The sequence below is a fragment of the Pseudonaja textilis genome, chromosome 7 (assembly GCF_049901715.1).
Source record: "Pseudonaja textilis isolate UNSWEBS1 chromosome 7, rPseTex1.2, whole genome shotgun sequence".
In the NCBI taxonomy this organism is placed as follows: domain Eukaryota; kingdom Metazoa; phylum Chordata; class Lepidosauria; order Squamata; family Elapidae; genus Pseudonaja; species Pseudonaja textilis.
This window is the reverse complement of record NC_141996.1, coordinates 18778647-18800798: the sequence shown is the minus strand read 5'-3', so window position 1 is coordinate 18800798 and position 22152 is coordinate 18778647. Positions and strand designations below refer to the sequence as shown.

General features: G+C 35.4%; 1 protein-coding gene across 2 annotated transcripts in view; it reads right to left on the bottom strand.

Moving 5' to 3' along the window:
- PARP4 (poly(ADP-ribose) polymerase family member 4) overlaps positions 1-21749 on the bottom strand; it is a 48911-nt gene extending 27162 nt beyond the window's left edge. The window contains exons 1-16 of one of the 2 annotated variants that reach the window (XM_087937131.1): positions 21610-21749; positions 19457-19589; positions 18481-18655; positions 17956-18067; positions 16570-16648; positions 15556-15663; positions 14106-14255; positions 13307-13444; positions 12109-12282; positions 8450-8607; positions 6183-6320; positions 4128-4223; positions 3149-3335; positions 2481-2637; positions 879-1003; positions 324-455 (exon numbers count right to left, since the gene is read on the bottom strand). In XM_087937131.1, the coding sequence (XP_087793257.1) occupies positions 324-455; positions 879-1003; positions 2481-2637; positions 3149-3335; positions 4128-4223; positions 6183-6320; positions 8450-8607; positions 12109-12282; positions 13307-13444; positions 14106-14255; positions 15556-15663; positions 16570-16648; positions 17956-18067; positions 18481-18655; positions 19457-19588 (2061 nt within the window). In that variant the 5' untranslated portion in view covers position 19589; positions 21610-21749. The remainder of the gene's footprint in view (positions 1-323; positions 456-878; positions 1004-2480; positions 2638-3148; positions 3336-4127; positions 4224-6182; positions 6321-8449; positions 8608-12108; positions 12283-13306; positions 13445-14105; positions 14256-15555; positions 15664-16569; positions 16649-17955; positions 18068-18480; positions 18656-19456; positions 19590-21609) is intronic. The other variant, XM_087937132.1, reaches the window with a different exon arrangement.
- Between the last annotated feature and the right edge of the window lie 403 nt (positions 21750-22152).

Below are 22152 nucleotides of genomic sequence, written 5' to 3'. Positions count from 1 at the left end.
TCACTAGGATGGTCAAAGAATCCCCCAAGCCAATACTCTATATGGTGATTTACCTACCATATCCATAGCAATAGGAAGACCAATACAAGATAAAGAAAAAGAAAAAGATAAAGAAAATCAAGCATCAACCAAAACAGCTAACTATGTGTTTTCATTGTCAAAACAATAGATTGCTAGCTTGGAGGATGTTAACACAGTTCTCATGACAGCCTAGAAAAGTCTTCCCCCAAAGCCTAGGAGCAAAGGAGGTTGTCCCCAAGAAATCCCAAGTTGGGAAATGTTGACCTAAAGTCATCTGCCTTTCTGCAACAGCATCAGCTTACCTCTCCTATTATATGCTTTCCTTTAATGAATGCTTCAAATCCACATACAGCAGCTGTATCATCCAAAGGGAAGACATATTTTGCTTCAATGGGACTCTCTGTTTCATTTTCATAGGTCTGAAACACCACAACCTGAAATATAATGCAATAAATTTTATGCATTCATTTGGACAACAGAAATGTTTTCAATAAAAAGATTCTTACAGATGTAGCTTTCACACTAGGATTAACACTTTCAACATAACTGAATACAGCCCAAAGAAAGAAAATTCGGAAAAACCATAAGTCAACCAGTTGTGGCAGATTGCCTTACTTGGCAGGCTGTGGTACACTTCAGCTGGATATTATATGAAGGCTAATTCCCTGAATATTTTTTCCATTTCTGCTCTTAGTTCAAAAATGTTATTTCTGTTCTCATTTTCAGATTTTACACTGAATTAAAAATGTGGTAGTAAAAAAGATGTTTGAAGAATTAAAATTACAATGTTTGAAGAATTAAAAATACAATTTTGAAGAATTTTGAAGCATTTCTAGGAAAAAACAAAAACATTTTACCTCTGCTACAAAGTCTATTATTCTTCCTTTGATTTGGATATCTTTAAGAGGAATTGGATTTCCAGCTCTGTCCAGTAGGCCAGCAGAAATATCATTCAACAGATCATGACTTGGTAGTGTATAATCTAAACAAGACAAATCAAAGGTATACACATACTGTAATCAGAGTGGTCTCTTTAGAGAACATTCTCTCTGCTTTTCCTGGGCATTTAATTTTATTTTCCCTGAAAAGTTGCCTCCTTCATTTCTCCCCTAGTTCCTCACCTCTCAATTTCCCTTGCCTTCCTTTCTCCCAATGACTTTGCAATTTAAATATGGATGTAGGTGATGAAATACGGGTGCCTTTTGGATTGTGGGTCCTGAACCTATTCTCAATAGCTCAGCTTTGAAAGCATTATTCAAAGTGGTTCTCAGCATTACTTTTATATAAATATAACTCTCAAATCTTTGGACCTTAACTTTTAATCCCCCAAAGAAAGAAAAGCATAATCAATATCACAAGAGGCATGAAGAGTGTTTATAAAAATATGTATAAGAACAATAAACTAACTAGTTCTTCCAAAAGATTTGTTTATGGACAATAGACAGTTAAAAATCACCAAACTGTAAGTGCTGGGAACTATGAAACTGATGCAAAATTAGTGGAAAATGCCCTGATCCCCTAGTAGGGGGACATCCTCTTGGTAGGGGAAACCCCCATTTCTTGCAGTAAAAATCTCTTTTCTATTTTTCTCTATTTTTTATTGTTCAAGTGGCTGCAAGGTCACAGGCTAGATAGGGGACTTCACTTTCAGCCTTTTTCAGAGGAATTAAAAATTGATGTACTAAGACTTACACCTACACTTTTAAGTCTGAGATTGTAGAAAACAAAAACAAAATGCAAGTTCAAAAGTCATGTTGCTCAGAATTGGCAACCTGCCGGTAAAACTTCACTATGAATCCTGGTATTCTGTGAAGGGAGCAACATAGAAATAGAAAGTCACAAATAGCCTACAGACATTTCATTGCTGTTCTGGTGAAAAAAACTTCTGTGTATAAGGAAAAAAAATCATATTCAGAGAAATAGCAATAGCATTTAGACTTCTATACTGCTTCATAGCGCTTTACATCCCTCTCTTAGTAGTTTACAGAGTCAGCATATTGCCCCCAACAATCTGGGTCCTCATTTTACTGACCCCAGAAGGATGGAAGGCTGAATCAACCTTTAGCTTGCTGAGATCTGAACTGCCAAATTGCAGGCAGCTGGCAATCAGCAGAAGTAGCCTGCAGTACTGCATTCTAACCACTGCACCACCACAAAAAGAATACCTACATACCATTTAGTTCCACATAACTATTTTCCCTATTTTAAAAATGTAGAGGAAAAGAAGAGGTTTTAGACACGGGCTTAGAGAATATATTTATGACTTTATTTGTGAAGGGGGCAACAATTAAAAATTGATATTTATCATTCATTGTTATTGTTATACTATGCACATTTGTGCCAAGTTAGTGCAGATGTGTTTTTATCAAGAGACTCAAAAATAAAAATAAAAAAGTTTCAGAATGCTAAGAAAACAGACTTGACTGTTATTGTGGGAAATTTCAAATATGATTTCTTACCCCTAGGCTGGTCATGATCCTCAAAAGAAAATCTCTGGTCTTCTAATTCCTTCTGAATTATTGGCTGGAATTCTTTAATGATGTCATTAACACATGTACATTGAACCACATATTTGATCTTGACCTGACTGGTTCTGTACACTGCAAATTCATCATCCTTATTGGAAGAAAACAAAATAAAACATGTATTTTAGGAACCTTACCAGAGCACAAATATAGATACATAAGCTGATCCTCAAGTTAGTTAGAGAAAAGTTCAGAATGCTGAAGTATTATACCAATTTAACAAACTATTGCGTTCCTTATGAACTTTAGTGAGCTGCTTCTAGACAAGAAGTCACTTGAAGACTTTCAAGTGGCAAAGTTGATGGCTCAAAAGACTACCTTCCCTGGAAGCCTATCAGATTTTAAAATTAATAATGGTTAAACTAAGATAACAGCTTTTACTCTTAGCTACTGGCTCTATATTCATTTTTAACATTTTTACTATTAGTTACAATTAGTTTGTCTTTTTTCCTTCTTCTATTCTAGATCAAGGGTCTCCAACCTTGGCAACTTTAAGGCCTGTGGACTTCAACTCCCAGAATTCCTCAGCCAGCAAAAGTCTTAAAGTTGCCAAGGTTGGAGAACCCTATTGTAGATTATTCACAACTAGCTACATCAAATACCTCAAAAATAGATTTTTCCTTTTCTGTACTACGGACTCCATGCACACTATCATAACGTAGTGGTGGTCCTTCACTTGAACAATAGAAGTATTGCTTAGTCTTCCAACAATTTCCAAGTGCTACGTCACAAATGAGCAACAGTCGAGTTCCATCTGTTTCACATGGCTGGGAATACTTAATGCTTGTTCTATTAAAGAGAGAGAAATATCTGCTTACTTCAAATGCTTTTTTTCATAGCCATCATTTAAATTTTAGTTAAAGCAAAAGGCCAATTAGCTTGCCAATTGGTCTTGCTGTCTTAACCACATCAGTCTGATCCTGGTTCTGTTTGAACTGATGTGCCTTACACAACAATTTCTAAAGCAGGGATATACAACTTTTTAATGACCATAGTCACATGTCATTTGGACAATGTGTTGGGACTGGTAGAAAGATAAAAGCTTACCTGGCTAATATTTTTTAGGTGTATCACACCACTGTTTTTCATACATATCTTAAATAATCTTTACAATTAATTATTCTCTCCAATAGGTAATTGATTACCTGCTCTCCATTGGCCTTAACTCAAATGTGAAGCTAATGCAAAGTCAGGGTGAGCCCGCTGGGAGAAATGGGCTTATACCAAGAATCATACTTGCTTTGAAAATAGGCAATTGCTCAAAGTTCATTAAATTGATCTGAATCAATTCCGTATTTCTAAATGCATTGGGGTTTACAACTCTTAGAATATATCTTGTTTGGTGCCTTTTTTTGAAATGCAAAGAGCTATAGTTCCAATCCACCTTGAAGGCATCAGATTGGGAAAATCTGTTCTAGTCCAATGCCAATTCTTTGTCCATTACATCGCTCTGTTCCCCCTAAGTATTTATGCAGGAAAATCTACAAATCCATTGCATTTTAATCTAGAATATTTTTTAAAAAGACACACACACAAACAAACAATACTGATGTTCTGAAAAAAAAAGACTTCAAATGTTACCTTACAGAGTTGCTGAAATAAATGCCACTGCCTAAGTACCCCAAATCTGTTCTTTCTAAGGCATAGTCTTCAGCTACATTTGGCAAAAGTAATCCTCTAAAAAAAAAAGATTAGCATGTAAAACATACTAAGATACAGAAGCAAATGTTTCTCTATTAGCAATTTAATTTTGAACAGATGTTCTTTTGGTATTGGGTAACTAAGGAAAAAGGAACAAACAGCACATACACACTCTACATTTTTCCCATTCTTGTCCTTCACACTTATTTGCATAATCATCATCATCATCATCATCATCTGTGAGACTCAAACCACATGTGCTAAATAAATACGTAAGATACACTTGCCTTTCCATTTTTTTATTTTAGAGAAAATATTCATTAAACCTAACATATTTAGGAGAGTTTTTTTAAAAAAAACCAAAATATCCATTGGACTTAATTGATTAGGAAAAATGGAGGAACGGCAACACAGAAGGAAATAGAGATACACTCACACTCTCTTCTGAGACTCAGACTAAGACTAAAACAACCCAGGTTTCTGGCTCCATCTTATGGCCGTTTGAGTAACCACACCCAATTGCAGTTTTTAGCATGCTCTTAAAGAGACAGTATTAAAATGTCTATCCCGGTTTATATATTTCTAACCCAAATACCTGTTAGGTAACTTATATTCCTAACATTCTCCCCTTTTGGGTAAGATAATATATAACCTTACATTCTAAGTCCATAATCTTCACAGCTAGCCTTATGCTTTATAGAGCCTTGGGCCTTTGTAAAATGATCTGCTATATTGTTTTCTGACATACAGTATTCCAGCTTAATCATCTTACTTTGCACACATTGTCTCACATTTAAATTTCTTAAATCTGTGTGTTTTGTTCTTGTTTTAACAGCAATACTTGAAGCCATCTGTATTGCTGATTGATTATCTTCATAAATAACGATAGAATCTTTTACATTAATTCCCATATCAATTAATAATTGCTTATACAATTATCATCACATAAGTAAATTTTATAAAGGAATATAGCTTGGTTCAGAATGGGGGGGGGGTTATAGTAAATTATTATTATTTTAAATAATAGTGGTAAGATGGAATCTCAAATCTCCTCTCCTAGAAGTACTCTGAATCTACACAATCTAATCATTTCCAACCCTTGGGAAAAGAGCTTTGAAATTCTCATTGTCATCAGTCATCTTCTAGGGAGTGCCTCACCTGGCATCAACTCTTCTAATTCCCGAGAGATAGGACTCCGCTATCCTGTTACCTTTCTGGCAATCAGGTAAAAGTCAAAAGAAAAAAAATCTATAGCTACCTCTTAGCTGTTTAGAGTCAAGGTATGAGATTGGAACTATTGACTATTCCATCCATGGGAGATAAACCGATCTAGCAAACTAGAGACTCTGATTGACAGTTAAACTGCATTAACAAGAGAATACAATTTTAAAGCTTCTTCTGACCTTAAATATAGAATCTGATTGTCAATATTGAAAAATATAAATTACAATGTCCTTATTTGGGGATAAACTGCAAATAATGAAACAAGGAAATAATCCAATAAATTTTATAAAAATATTCCAAATATTCCAAATTATTTAACAAAACTGTAAAAAGACCACAAAGGACTAGTATAAATCCCTGAAGATTGTCAATAATTAAAATGTTTCCTTTAGTCATACAAGGAAATTAGAGATAATTGTCGCCAAAATAAAAGGAATTTAAATGAGATTTTCAGCTAAAGCATCAGTTCCTATTCTAGTAGACACTAGACAACCCTGGAAAGAAATGTTCCCTCTGTTTCAATTGTTACATAGACATTCCTTTTTTTTCAGGAAATCACAATTCAACTTAGAATCTGGTTGGTGATGTTCTCATCCTCCCCATCTTAGCCCAAGCTTAGCAGAAGATGTGTACTAGGTATCTTTGAGCTGGTCTAACATATAAGACTATTATTTTGGCCAGTTGCCTTACAGCTAAGTCCCATTTAATGAAAAACAAAATAAAGCAAACTCTTCAAAGTCTGAAGAGCTAGAATATAATTCAAGCTGTTACCTTGAGAGGATTCCCACAAAGTTGCAAACGGACGATCCATGGAATAAAGATTGAACATTGCCAAGATTTCTCTCAAACAACATACTTTCAGTTGTTCTGCTGACTTTATATATATTCAAAACCTGTATTAGATTTTCACTGCAAGAAAAATCAAAATGAAAATAAATATTCCATTAGTTTTCATATTAAAAACGTATAGCCAGGCCGCAGTAATTTCAATTACAAAATCCCTAATGCCATTGAGGATCTATCTCTTGTAGAATATAAAGATAGAGAGATTTCCACAAGTAAGTAGCCATGACAGGAGCATAATCTTTTCAACAGCAAGGGGTACACATGGCTTTTGAGTCCTTGGTTAAGGGCCACATTCCAAAATACAGTGCTGAGGCTGAGATCAACAGTAAATTTCATTTCATTGGATTGTCATTTTCTTCCTTCTCTCCCAATAACAATTTCTATTTAGTAAAAGCTTTTGGGCATTTCCAAAACACTAAAGCTTTAGGTTATATACAGGTGACACAAAACTGAAACTGTGATTATCATCAAATTCCGGCATAAGGAAGAACATGTATATAACATATTTTTGTACAAGGTTTAGGCTTATGCTAGAAGCATGGTCCAAATAAAAGAAAGTTGCTTCATGGCTTCTCAATCATAAAATTTAGGAAGTAAGACACTGCATTTACCTGGGGCAGAGTTATTAAAAGAGTTAAAGGAACGGGATTATTAACAAAGGCTGAATAAGGACTAACAGAACATGATAATTCAATATGGGACTTTGCAGAACAGGAACAGTTACTCTACAATAAGAACTTTCTAGACAATTGATACATTACTGGCTAAACACAACACCTTACCTTTTTGACTTAACGTATTTTCAGTTTAGAAAGGCATTTACATTCTCATTATCACTTGGCATAACGAACCTCAACCCCAATCAAAAACATTAAAAAGGTAGCCTCTGGAGAAAGCAAGGTCATCCTTCAGCACTAGCAAAAGAACTATTTGCAGTGAATGATCACACCCCCTACAGCAGCTATGTTTTGACAATACCTGTTTTGGCTGAGGATTCAGTCTGACACTACTTCATTTGAACCTATGGAATATTAGCATCAGGAGACATCAAGCCAAGAATCACCTGAGGCTGATAGAAACACAGGCACTATCTGAACAACTGGAAGAGTCAGATGATGAGGTATGACTCGTAAGCCCTTGCACCCGGCGCATGAGGCACAGAGCAGAACAACAATGCTCAATGAGGCTTCTCGAGAAACGGAGGGAAAAGTCTTTGTAATGGAAGGTAGCTGGCTGCAGCCTAATTTAAGAGGCAGCCCATTCATGATTCTTAGTTGGAAACAACTGTCTGATCTCTGGCTCTTGTATGATATTCTCATAGGGGGTGTCAAACTCAAGGCCTGCGGGCAGAATCTGGTCTGTGGGGTGCTTGGATCTGGTCTACAGGGCCGCCTTGTAAACAGCAAAGGACTGGCCTGTGATGTCTCTGCCAGCAAAAACAGAGCTTGGGGAAGGCCACATGCAACCGTTCCCGGCTTTATTTTCGGCCGCGATGGCCTCCTGCAGCCTCTGCCAAAAAAAGTGGAACTTGGGGGGCTCATGGCGTCCCCAACACAAGTGACATCATGCTGGCTATGCCCCTGGACCATGCCCCCCACCCCGAGGTCAAACACAACCTTGATGTGGCCCTCAATGAAATCGAGTTTGACACCCCTGTTCTTGTGGAACCTGTTTATGTAATTTTGGTGGGGAATTTTGGCGGGTGGGGGTGTGTTTGTCATATGTATGTGCATATTGGGTCTGGTCTTACATGAATTTCGTTGTATGTGTACACTGTGTATATACATACAATGATGATAAAGTTTACATTATTATTGTTGTTGTTGTTGTTGTTGTTAACCTCTGGCTTTCTGAACTCAGGCTAGATTTTGGACTCTACTTCCACTGAAACAAAAGCCACTCGGGCAAGTTTTCTTCTCCAGAGACTTTTGTGTTGATTTATGATTTTTCTTGTCCACTATTACCTGTTTAACTTGAAATAAATTGCTAATATCCAAAGCAACTGTGTTCAAGTATATAACTGAAACCTGAACCAAGACAATATCTATTATGTATTCGGAGGATTTTACATTTTATCTATATGCTCAAAAATATTTCAGATATTTCTTAATAGTATTAGAGTATCATAAAGAAAAAAAAATGGACCCTGCACAATACAAATCCTGAAATCTCATACCAAAATTAAAAGTTACCTGGTGTTTTGTTCAAGCAAGTGTTTGACACTGTTAAACTCTTCATTTTTCACATCTAGAGCATCAATCCTGCATCTCAAAGCCCGATATTTAGAAAGGGATGATGGGTTAAGAACTGACATGTTTATTTCACTAATATTCAGCATATCTTTAATCAGCTGTAAAAGCAAGATGGAATTTAGAGTTGTTACATTTCTTTGACAAAAAAGCCTACTTATCAAATGATTACGATATTTATTCCACCCTTTGCCCTTAGAAAACTAAAAAGTATGAAGCAAGGCAGTGCAGCTGCTTGGAGTCTTCAGAACAGTATCAATAAAGGAACCTTAAATTATGATTTTATAGGTCTGTGATCTAGGCAGAAGTAATGAACAAGATTCATTTTAACAAATCAATGGACCAAAATCTTAAAGAGTGCTAAATGAAATGCCTACTTTTTAAAAGTATAATTCACCTAAGAAGTATTTTTATCTCTACCCAATGTTCCATGGAATGTATAATAAGAGCTGGGTTTCAACTTGTGTATGTTGGAAGCAGGAGTGGGAGTGGGATTCTACTGGTTCTATCCGGTTCTACAGAACCCCTTGTTAACTTTCTAAGCAGTTGGGAGAACTGGTAGTTAGAAGCTCCTTTGTTTTTTTCCACCCTTATTACATTCTTGGCAGACAGCCTAGACTTCCTGTCTCCAGAGCTTGGGAGGCTTGGCTTTCTTAAAGGGGAAAGGTTGTTTTAAGATTTTACACTGCTGTTAGGAGGAAATACTTCCCTGGACAATCAGCACTTTGAAGAAATAGTTGAATAATGAAGCAAAGCTTTCAGTGACAGGGAACCAGGATGAGTGACATTCAGCAAGGCTTCTTGTCTAGCTAGAAGGACTGACATTCAAACGTGAGTTAACAGATAACAGATAATCAGAGTTGGAAGGGACCTTGTAGGTCATCTACTCCACTACCCCCGCCCAAACGGGAGACCCTATACCACTTCTGACAGATGGCAGTCCCATTTCTTTCTTGAAAGACTCAAGTGATTGCGCTCCCACAACTTCTGAGGGCAAGCTGTTCCACTGGATGATTGTTCTCATTGTCAGAAAGTTTCTCCTTATTGCCAGATTAAATCTCTCCTTGTTCAGTTTCCATCTATTATTCCTTGTCTGGCCTTCAGGCGCTTTAGAAAATAGCTTGACCCCTTCCTCTCTGAGGCAGCCCCTCAAATATTGGAAGACTGCTATCATGTCTCCCCTGGTCTTTCTCTTTACTAGACTAGCCAAGCTCGGTCCCTCTAACCGTTCTTCATATGTTTTAGTCTCCAGTCCCCTAATCATCCTGGTTGCTCTTCTCTGTACTTTTTCTAGAGTCTCAACATCTTTTTTTTTAACATATTCTTTACATACCCTTTCTAAGTTTTGGTCTAAAACTGGGTTTTGGTGAAGGTTAATTCTGTGCTTGGTGAAATTTAATCCTGTGTTTATTTGATGGGACAATTTTCCCTATTCAGCTTCAACAAGCAACAGCTACTGTTGTGATTAAATTATTTGTATTGTATTTTAATTATTTCTTGCCTCATGATTTCTTTTTCTATTTGGGGAGGGGTCTTCCTTTACGGCTTTAATACTATCTAGCACTGTCCTTTTGGGGTACACTTCCAAGAGGCAGGATGCAAGCTTGGCACTGATTTTTTTTAGTGCCTTTCTGAGGGGGGCATGTGACCTTTCCTAAAATCTGGGTGATTCCTTGGGATATCTTGTGAGGTGAGTGAGACCAGCTGGTATTTTTAAGTGGTGCAAATGGATCTAAGGATTGCTTTTCCTGGGCCTGCTTTTTCTGGAGAGCTTAACTGACCTCTCTGCTAAAGTGTTTCACTTTATGAGCAAGAGATGGCTGCTTGATAGTTATCAATGCATTTTAAATATTTTCATTCCTCAAGGTGCTCTGGCACCCTGCCTGATTTGTAACTCCGGCTTGCAGGTATTTTTAATCTAGTGATTGGTATTTAAGGCAGCTTTTTGCAGGCAAAGAAGTTTTTTGTATTTTTGTACAGGTAATTCTTGACTTACAACAGTTCATTTAGTGACAATTCAAAGTTACAATGGCATTGAAAAAAGTGACTTATGACCATTTTTCACACGTATGACTGTTGCAGCATCCCCACTGTCATGAGAGTCCAGGCGAGGAGAAGCGCCCCTTGAAATGAGTGATGTTGAGTTGGCCATGGCCACTCAGTCACATGACCAAGCCACACCCACCGACTAAGCCACGCCCACAGAACCGGTTGTTAAAAAAACTGAATCCCACCCCTGGTTGGAAGTCTAATATATGGGAATATATGACTTATGTTTGGGTATATTCCTGCAATGACATCATTTTAGATTAATGTAAAGAATGCAAAGCACCCAGAATTGTTTAAGATGTACAGCTCTATAATTTTTTTTAAAAAAATTAAGGTATTGGAAAAATAAGCGTTAGTGATGTGACTGTAATATTAAATTACATCTGCAAAATTTGGAACTTATCGTAATATAAACATGAACCACCATGGAATAAAAGCTCACCTTTTTTTGAGTGTTAAATATAAAGGAATGGGCTTCAATCATTGTTGCAAGTCACCATCCTGAGATTTTTTTAATCTTCTTAGGACAGGGATGTCAAACTCACATTGTCAGCAGAGGTGGTATTCAGCAGGTTTTGACCAGTTCTGGAGAACCAGTATCAGAAATTTTGAGAAGTTTGGAGAACTGGAAAATACCACCTCTGACTGGAGATTTTACAGTATCCTTCCCCTGCCACGCCCACCAAGCCACGCCCACAGAACTGGTAGTAAAAAATGTGAATCCCACCACTGATCGTCAGGGTGGCATCATGTGACATATCGAGACTTTTTCCCCCTTTGCTAAATGTGGGCATGGCCAGCTCATGACACATCTGGCCTGTGGGCCGCAAGTTTGACAGCCCTGTCCTAGGACATTGCTGATGTGTACAGCAGCTTTGATTATCTCATTCCAACTGAAAAAGTTCTATGGTACTTGATTGAAAACCCCGAATTACAGACATGTTTGCATTTGTTACATATTAATTTTTTTAATCAATGTCTTGACAAATCTGACTATTATGATTCCATGCAGTTAAATTTTAACTTGTTCTACTGAATATAGATGTTTTTTGTTTGCTATTTTTTAATATCATTTTGTTTTGGACGTTTATTCCTAAACTGTTCAATTACAGATTAAAATCAACTTTACAAAGAGATCAGCAAATACTGGCACTGGCTGATGTTCAATCAAGTACCTGAAGTTGAAAGCTGATACTTACCAACATAAGGCACAAAGGAATGTCTACTTAAGAGGCAAACTCCCCCCCCCTTATATATGTTCCAGATAAATGTACCTGCAACTCTAACAATTCCTAGCCATTGGCCATTTCTCACAGAGGGACCAATATAAAAATCAACCATTAAATATTGTTGAGAGTTGTAATTCAACTCGTGATCTCAATATCTCAAGTGATTTTTTAATTTCTTTTTGTGATTTTGACTAATAAACAATTTTGGAGTATTCTTCAAGCGTAAGGTCATATTTGCAATTTAACTGTTGTGGAATCTATTATATTTATGACTGTTCTCATATATGAGACATTAAAAAGTTGAATAAAGTCTGATACTGTTACCTGACAGAGATCCCGCTTAATGTATATCAACTTTTTGCTAACTTCATCATCCGAAACATTTTTGTGGGGTATGACTTTATAGAATTCTGACATGATTGCAGACAGCTCTGTTAGAGATCCTGTTTCTTCCCAAGTCGTCTTTGCCCGAAGAAGAATGCCTTCAGCTCTGCTCACCTTTTAAGGAATATTGTATTAAAAGGCTTTATTTAAAGAAACATTATGATATATATGAAGAACAAATTGGGGAACTCTCCACCATCTTCTGAACTTCCCTTCACAAAGCCTTTCACAGATGTGTGAACTTCTATGCAGCTAACCATATGTTGTGAGAGAAAAATATTTTTTCATACTAGTAATGGGTAGTCACATCCTAACTTGATCTTTTAGAATACTAAAACATAATTAGCCAATAGAATATAGTTCAGACTACTGGATATGCTTTTCAAATGGTGTAATGTTGTAGGTGAACTAAGTCCATGTAGCTATATTAGATATATAAGTTGTGGTGTGGCACTAGCCAGTTCCATGGATTTCAGCCTCTAAAATTCAGTAGCAACACAATAATTGTGTCAACTTTGAAACTATTTCAGCTGAAGTCATATTTACTTTCACTTCATTGGTTCATTGCTCAGAACCATGACACATTGCTTGGGATTCTAGAAGCTGAGAGCAGAGAGGATGGGAAAAGCTCATAGAACCTATAATGACCAATCTCCACCAAGAAGAGTAGAGAGGTTACTGGACTGGAAAGACCTGGGTCCAAGTCCCCATTTGATCACAAAACTGACTGGATAATTTTCAAGCAGTCACTACCTTTCAACTGTGGGAGTAAAAAAATGGAGAATGAATCTCCAAGTACCTTGCCTTGAATTCCCAATGAACTGTGGTTGTTAAGTGCCACAAAATAATAAGTAGGTTAAACTAAAAAAAAGACATCATTTAAGTGCAGCATCTGCACATATTCCACAGCCACATAATTTAGTAATTTTCCATACAATAGTATGTGTGCTTCAATAAGGAAAGACAAATAATAATTTATGCAACTACATGATATGCATGATTCATGACATACTAATTCCAACTGTGGAGAACCTTGTCACAACTTAGATATAAAAAATGTTTGCCTAACACTTCACTGTTCACATGCTCTAGATTCTAGACTCTAGAAGAACTAATATTTTCAAGCAAAGTTGCATACATCATTGAGGCTGATTCTGGTTACAGGTTTATCTAGCAGGCCATTCAGGTGTCCAACTGCTTCAGTCCAAATAAGTTCCACAAACCTACCAACTTCTTCAGACAAGACACTGGAACTGACTGCATCTGCTATAAGCATCTGTAAATAAAGAATAACTAAGATGCTAAAAGACAACAACAAAAAAGATTGAAAATAAATCCAGTTCACTAATTAACTGCATGAATTGGTTGCATTCAGGATAAACTACACAATATATTTAAAATATTAAAAAAAGTATGAACAAAATCCATTTATTTCTAATTTTAACTTCAAATGCATTTTTAAAATATGTTTAAAATTCCTGAAACAAAGCTAAACATAGGTTATCAATGTTTAAAATATCTATTTTTATTTGCATTATTAGTAAGGTACAATCCACAGGCATAATAGTGCCAGTGAGATAGACCACTTATGGCTGCTTGTGGTATGACAAAACCACTTCGTATAAGATGTGAAATGCTCTGGATCTCATTTCAAATAACAACCCTGTCATATTTCACCTCTGAATTAAACAAATAACTAAACAGTAGTGTCTTCTTGGTATGTTTCTTTTCTTTTCTGTACGCAACTAGAAAGACACTGAGGATGACATAAGCTAATTCTGGCAACTAAAAAGAAACAATCGCTAGGAGAAAAACTAGTATTTGCATTTTGCTTTACATAAAAAACCAGCACATTGAAATCTAAGCCTTGGAAATCTTTAAAGTCTTCATAATTTAATTAAACCATTAAATAAGGAAGTTTAAAAAAACATACTAACCTCTTGTAATTTTTCTGATACTAAATATTCTGCTTGATATGGAAAGTCTTTTCTTAATTCAAAACCCGTCTTTTTTAAATCTTGAATAGAAAGGGCATAGAGTCTTCTAGCTTCTTCAGAAGTCTTAGCTGGCATCAGTTGTTTTTGTTTCTAAGAAAAAAGTATGCCATTAAAATTATAAATTTAAAAATAAGGGGGAAAAGTTCATAGAAACCCCACTATTTATCTTATGGCATTATCTAAAAGGTTGCCATTTTTTTAAAAGGATGGTGCCTGCTTCAAATCTCTGTTTCTAAACTTCTGCCACAGTTATGCATTTGAGAATAATAATTCTCTTGACAAATCTAGTTATTGACACAGTATACTAATAATCTACAAGAAACTAGCTGGGAAGTGGTGAGGTGAGGAGTAGTTAATACCAACAGCTTCTTAGCACGTGGGCATCTGTATGATCACCTTCTCCAACCTGTATCAGCTTGAACTATTAGGTAAGCCAAGAATAAATTGCTCTCATTGCCCCACTATCAGGAATTGGCGGGAGCTGAGGAGATACAGAAGATTTATCATGAATGTTTTAATGTTTCTATAATTAATTAGTCTGCCAAGAATCATTTAGATCATGGTAGGACACAAATGGAATAAATAGATAAGTATTGGCTTGCCGTAACAATGAGTGCTGCAGTTACTGCTTTAACCAAATTCCCTACTTTTAACAGAAACATTTTGCAGATAAAGGAAGTTGAATTGCTGAACATTTTGCAGATGAAGAAAGTTGAAACATAATTATAAACAGCAACACAAACTTATAATGCCTAGGATCATTAATTGTTAGAACAATTAATCAGTGGAACAACTTGCTTCCAGAAGTTGTGAATGCTCCAACACTGGAAATTTTTTAAAAGATGTTGGATAACCATTTGTCTGAAGTGTTGTAGGGTTTCCTGCTTAGGCAGGGGTTGGACTAGAAGACCTCCAAGGTCCCTTCCAACTCCTCTCCTCTCTTCTAATTCTAATTCTAATTCTATTCAGTGCAGATTAGAGACCTACATGGATAAGGAGATGTTAGATGTCCAGGCTAGCTATAGAAAAGGTTGAGGAACAGAGACATTACTGCTGATGTATGTTAGAGGGGAGTGGAGTGGAGAGAAGCTTCATTGATTATGGAAAGGCTTTTGATTGTGTTGATCATGTCAAGCTACGAAATACCTTCAGGAAAATTGGAAGGCATGTTCAGGAAAAGAAGCCATGTCAAAGGCTTCCTCTACTAGGATAACAAGTAAAGACTTTTTTTTATTTAAACTTGACTATATTAATAACTAAAACTATTAGCTGTTTAAAGTCCAGAACATAAGAGAGCAATGTAAAAATTTGATCTAAAACAATACATATTCAATAGTACTCAAGATAACAAAAAAGCTAATACGTATTTATAAAAGCCTTCCAAACTTACTGGGCATCCTTGCAGCATGCTGTAATGTGCTCTTATACAAAATGGGTAACTGCATTCTTGCTGGAAGCACTGCATTTCAAGAACAACATATTCACCATGTGCTGCAATCTGGAAAAAAAAAAAGCCATTATCATTAAATGTATTCAGTTACAAGCAATACAATTAAGGACAAAAATTAAACCAGAAATTAGTTTAATTTATTGATATATTAAATATATTAGTTAAGTTTAGTCAATGTAATTATTCCTAAATAATTATTGTTCTCCTTCTATTATATTAAAAATATTTGGTGGCAAACTTTTGGAATGTTTCTTGCTTTGTAACTCTTTCCATGGGATGCCCTCTTTTCCAATTGCTTTTTAAAAAATCTGACTGATAAATGCAATGGTGAAAAAAAAAGTTCAGTAATTTGTTCTTACATCCCGAAACAACAAACTATTTCTGATCCTGGCTTCCACTGATCAACTAACTATAGTTAATTGCAATGAATTAAAATTCCTGTTTGTATAGAATAGCAAAGCAATTTGAAGTTAATTTAAAGTAGAAAATAAATGTTTCTGGTCACCTCTGGAATTTTACTAAAAGAGGACAGAATGAAGTGTTTGGAGCTTTCTGTAGATTGCATAATGCTAAATCATATCTGAATATATTAAATGAATATAAAATAGACCTTCTGTATAGGATAGGAAAGAATATTATGTATATGTTTCTTCATCAATTTATTAGTTTTCCAGATGCAGATTATTTATTATGCTTCTTGGAATTATTAGTACAGCAATTCTTATACAATTACCTGATTTCTTTTATGATGGTGCAACTAATTTCTAGTTACAGAAATAACTAGAATAACTATAGTTTGAATGGCAAACAAAAATCAGTGGCTTAATACATTTATAGATTGAAAATGATGCGTGCATGGTTTATTTTTGTGTTCCTGTACAAATAAACACATAATTTGTATAAGATGTGTTTAAGTGTATATTATGTTAGAAAAACATTAACAAAAAAAGTTACCTTTTCAAGGATGTCATATTTTGCAAGCTCAAACTCTTTAGGAAAATATGGAACATATTCATCGTTATCTGAATACCATCTGGAATTTTTAAAAAGTCAGATTTTTATTTGTTGCTGAATACTGATAAGACCATTGGAAATAATCAGAAGGCTAATGGAAATAATGAGATTTAACTTTTTCAAAGCCAGTGACAGAGGGCTCTAGTGCTATTCTCCAAAACTGTGCTACATGTTGTCAAGGTGAAGTTAAGTTTCTTCAGGCTCAGCTGTGGTAAGCTTCCAATTTATAACTGAGAACACAGGAGATCTGACAAGCTGGGAAATGGTGCAGTTCTTACTGACCAGAGCTCACCAATTTCCACTTCCAGAGTTTTTGGTTCTCTCCATTCTCTATAGCAATTAAGCCCTTAGAGTTGCATGGTAATTCTGGTAGACAGGTAGTCCTCAACTTATGACCACCATTGAGTCCAAAATTTATGTTGTTAAGTGAGGCATCTGTTATGTGAATTTTACCCCAATTTATGACCTTTCTTGCCACAGTTGTTAAGTGAATCACGCAGTTGTTGAGTTAGTAACATGGTTGTTAAGTGAATCTGGCTTCCCCATTGATTTTGCTTGTCAAGAGATTGTAAAAAGTGATCACATGACCTTGGGACACAACAATGGTCATAAGTATGAGCCAGTTGCTAAGCATGTGAATTTTGATTACATGATCATGGTGATACTACAAAGGTCGTAAGTGTGAAAAATGGTCATGTCACTTTTTCCAGTGTCATTGTAACTTTGAACTGTCACTAAATGAACTGTTATAAGTTGAGGACTACAGCTTTGTAGCTAATGACCTACACTTTTAAAAACCTGTCTGTTACAATAACTATGATGCAAGTGGGGGGGGAACAAACATCATAGTCATTTATAACAATTTAATACTCCCTTATTGGTTAGATTATTGGTCCATCACCCAGAATTGTTAGGAATCAGGCAACATGCAAGCTTAACAACAATAACAATAGGGGGGAAGCTTTTTGGCTTTGGTCAGTTTATCAGAATATTCCCAATGGCTGAAAGAGGACATCTAATGATCCGATTAGCACCCTCCATAATTTTACTTCAGTACACATGATCCCCAATTAGCATGAAGTCTAATAAATCTTGAGTTTACTGGGTACAATCATAAACATAACAAAAACCCTAGTCCTGATCCCTTCCACTGACATCATCATATTAGTCTTACACTTTATATGGCCTTTTGCTGCTAAAAAAAAGATTAACAATAAACATACTAGAATATTCTGCATATAATGCACTGAATTCTCCTATCCCCAAAAGATTTCCCTGGAGAACTTGGTTTCATTTTTAAGCAAACATGATACATAAAGGAATTACCTTAGTTTTTCTAAGTTTCTGCTGTCATCCAATTTATGCTTGTGATTCTCCTCAGAAACATCTTTTTCCTTAGGTTTGTCATCATCGCCACTTATTAAAGTCATCTGCGTACCTATTTGTCATGCAATATTTACTTTATATCTATTAGCTTGAATGAGTACATAAGAAATATAACCAGAAGATGCTCTAAAAGCTTAGGAAGATGGATTACCAGGGCCAATCTTAACATCTGGCACAAAGGACACCAATTTTTTTCTGGTTTAAAGTAATTTTGGACTGTTCATGAAGATAATAGGGTGCTTATGATGCTGCTGTGATAGAGTGAAGGGTGCCATATGATGTTTTTGCTTCTTGTGGCAAAATGTCTTAGACCACGAAGATTTTATTGAAATTCTAACTTCATATCCTCATATACAATAATGGGGAGATTACCTATCTGCCACACAGTTTAGTACTTTTAAGTTACTGGTATAGATGGAAATTCTTTTGAATAAAATGTATCTAATTCAAAAGAAGCTTTCTTACCTGTTTTAAAGGGCAGAGTTTGGGATAGCTCATAGTTCTCACATTGCAGAAGTTTTTTTTCTTTGATGGAATCCCATATGAAATCAACATTTACCATAGGCAGCTCATACTTCTGGATGGTTTTCAGATTTCTGGGGCTGAGTGCATTAACATCTTCAGTGACAACATGAGTGCACTAAAATAACATTAAGACTTAATTCATCACATGGAGCATAACCCTTACTGACCCATGCTTCTACAAAACCAGGTTCCACATGTTGTTTTTAAATAATTGGACATACTTTTAACATACTTTCTTTCTCACTGACAATCTGTTTAATCATTTACAGAATTTTAATGCATCTCTTTATCTGTCTGTTTCTTAGAAAAAAGTAAATTCTCCCTTGAATCATATTTGAAGATTTCTTACCAAAGTATTAAAGTGATTAATTCACCTTTGTTTTCTCTTCCTTAGTTTTGGGAGGAATTTATTTACGAAATAAATCTTATAACCAAAAATATATGTTTTAAATTGCAGCTTTTCTAGTAGATGTCCTTATTTAAAAATGTGTATCAAAACAGCTAATTTATATCGTCAATAACTTTTTAAAAAGACTTTTCTCATAACAGGTAGAATACAAAGAGATTTTACATTTCCTATGGAACTCCTACAAAAATTCAAATTTCTTCATTTCTGTAACAGTAAATCATGGCGTGCTATTATACCAGAACAGGCTGTGTTGTGTTTTCCGTTGTTGCCTACAATTCTAGATACTGCAGCCTTGACATTCCAGAAGCAGTAAGTTGGTGTCTGTGACATAAAATCTACTCTATAACAGAAAAGACATGGGGCTTAAACTAAATCAGTCATAATTAGCATTAGTTTAAGTAAATATTTTTTTCTGTTTATCCAACTGTGATTCATTCTATATTGAAGTTTTTTCTTGAATTTGCTGCTCTCCCTACCAAAGATCCAAAGATGTAAGGCTAAACATACCTGTTGATTTAATCCAAATGCAATCTGCCCACCATTTTCCTTGATGGACTTCTTCAGTCTGTTCTTTTCTATAATTTTTAACTTTTTGATTTTCAGAAAGAATATACAGCTGGCAAAAATTGCAACTGCCATCCTGCAAAGCAAATTTCAAATCAGAATAGTTCCAGCAAGATTTTTGAAAAATTACTTTGGGCCATAATGGGAATCCACAAGTCTTTAAGCTGTCAAGTTTGAAGACCCTTAAGCTAGCTGGTAGCATTATTATCATTTAATTGGGGAGAACTCCCTTTACTTGATCTAAAGGTTCAGTATGTAAATTGGTTAGAATTGTTAATTGTTAGATTAGTTGTCAGGATGGCATTAATCCATTTTTTCACTCCTACATGAAGATGCAAAAGACTGAAACTGTGAGTTTCTGCATTCAAAGCACAACTTCTATTTAACTGGTTTGTTTTCTATATTAGTTTTTTAGCCTAAACTGTTATCATGGTTTGATGTTAGTTTTTATATCTGTACTTTTCAGATTCCATTGTTGTATAATGATTTGTATCTTACTAGCAGGCAGGAGGAATAAATAAATTGATTCCATTTCCAGAGAGTTAAAGAATAACAACAGTAAAAAACAAAAGAAAATGCGAAAGTACATTAAAATAGAGGCTTGGCTTACATCCTAGGATAAATTAGGATATCATTATCTATAGTTTACTGAATTAAGCACAACAACAAATTTGAACAAGACAATGAGTTATATAATAGGGTTTTTTCAGCTTTGTGTCATTTATGAATCCAACAGAAAAGCTTTAGGGAACAAACTTGTGAGGAAAATTAAACAAATACTAGATAGTTAAATTTCTAGATAATATTCCCTTTCCAATATTGCTATAGTCCAAAAGTGAATGTCTAACAAGTTAAGCAATCTGAATTAGTTAGCAACAATATCAATTGGAAACCCAGTACATTTTAACAGTGAAATGAAGTAGATTTCAAGAGTCATTTAAAAACTGATTAATAAGAGCAAATATTACACGCCTTAGGACAAAGTTCTATAAGTGTATTACACAGTGAATCTCCCATCTTCAGAATTCAGTTATTTCTCATATTTTCAAATGTTCTAAATTTCATTGGTACAATGCCTAGGACAATCACCACTAATTCTACTGCCACTTATTTTTGAGTAATCATACTATATTATTTCTGAAAGCAAATCTTATTTACTCAGAAGTCATAATGAGTGTAACACTTTAAGGTAAATGTGTATCTTTAGGATTGCTACCTGAAGGGGGAAAAATTGTAGATGAAAATATCACAGAATACACTTTAAGGCAGGGGTCTCCAACCTTGGCAACTTTAAGACTTGTGGACTTAAATTCCCAGAATTTCCCAGGCAGCTTTGCTGGCTGAGGAATTCTGGGAGTTGAAGTCCACAGGTCTTAAAGTTGCCAAGGTTGGAGACCCCTGCTTTAAGGGACACTTTAAATAATGTTATGAAAATGCAATATGGTTTATTTGGTCCAGCTCAATAGTTTGTTAGCATACAAAATACTATCATGTTGCCATACTTGTGCCAATAACTAAAGTACTTAAGGGGAGGGGAAAAAAGGAGAGGAAGTGGGTGTTTCACCAATATATACTTAACAGTGTTTTTCACACAATGAAGGCCTGAGCCAAAATTAATTTAATGTCATTTTGTAAACATTTTTTTTTGGGGGGGGGAGGGATGTCAGCATGTACAGTAGAATAGTTCAAAGCTCATTATAAGATTATTAGAACATTTATGTTAACTAAAGTTATACAAAAATTAGTGTTATGCAAAACCAGGTATTCTGATTTAATTATTGCAAAAGGCTACAGTGGATTAATGCAAACATGAAAATAGATGTAAAATAACTGTTGACTCTAGGGGAATTGATTGTACATTTTGCGGTTCCTAATAAAATTTCTTTGTTGCAATGACACTGCAGTATATACAGTATGTTTTTCAATGTAGGTAACAAGTATGTATATTATTTAGTATTAATACAGAGGTGCCTCTTAATTTCATTCACATTCTTTTTATTTATAATTCTCATATCATATACTTTATTAATGAAAGATTCTGGTAACCAACTATAAGAAAAACTAATACAATCCGAAAAGGAACAAGATCCTTTCACGTTATGTAGTGTTGTTCCCAGTCTTAATTAGTTCTTTTAATGTCTATAGATCATGTATGCATTCTGCATGAACTTCCCTCTGCCTAGTTCTGTAAAATTCCTGCTTATCATTCCACTATTGAAGACACAGGGTCCTACAGCTGCAAAATTATCAAACAAAACATCACGTTTCAGCAAATTATGAGATTCATCCCACTGTAGGGATTCATCTGAAAATCCAAACGAGAGTGAGATTTAAAAAGCTACTTGCCTGCTGGATGCTTTATTGCAATTTCGCAGCAGAGACTTCCTGGTTCCTTTACCTCAAGGGAAGTTCAAACCAAGTTATATTAGGTTTCCAAAGGGAGGGCGCTACACTCAGCTTTACGGAAGCAAAGCCACCAATAAAATTGTTCCAGGTTGCGAATCAACAACAAACTTTAAAAAAAAAGGCGTGCGCCCTCTCATGAGCTATATGGATATTTCATTTTTCCTACCCTGTAAAGCCGGAGGAGAGGGGGCGGAAACCTGTGGCAAAACTAATACTTAGTATGGTCCTAGATC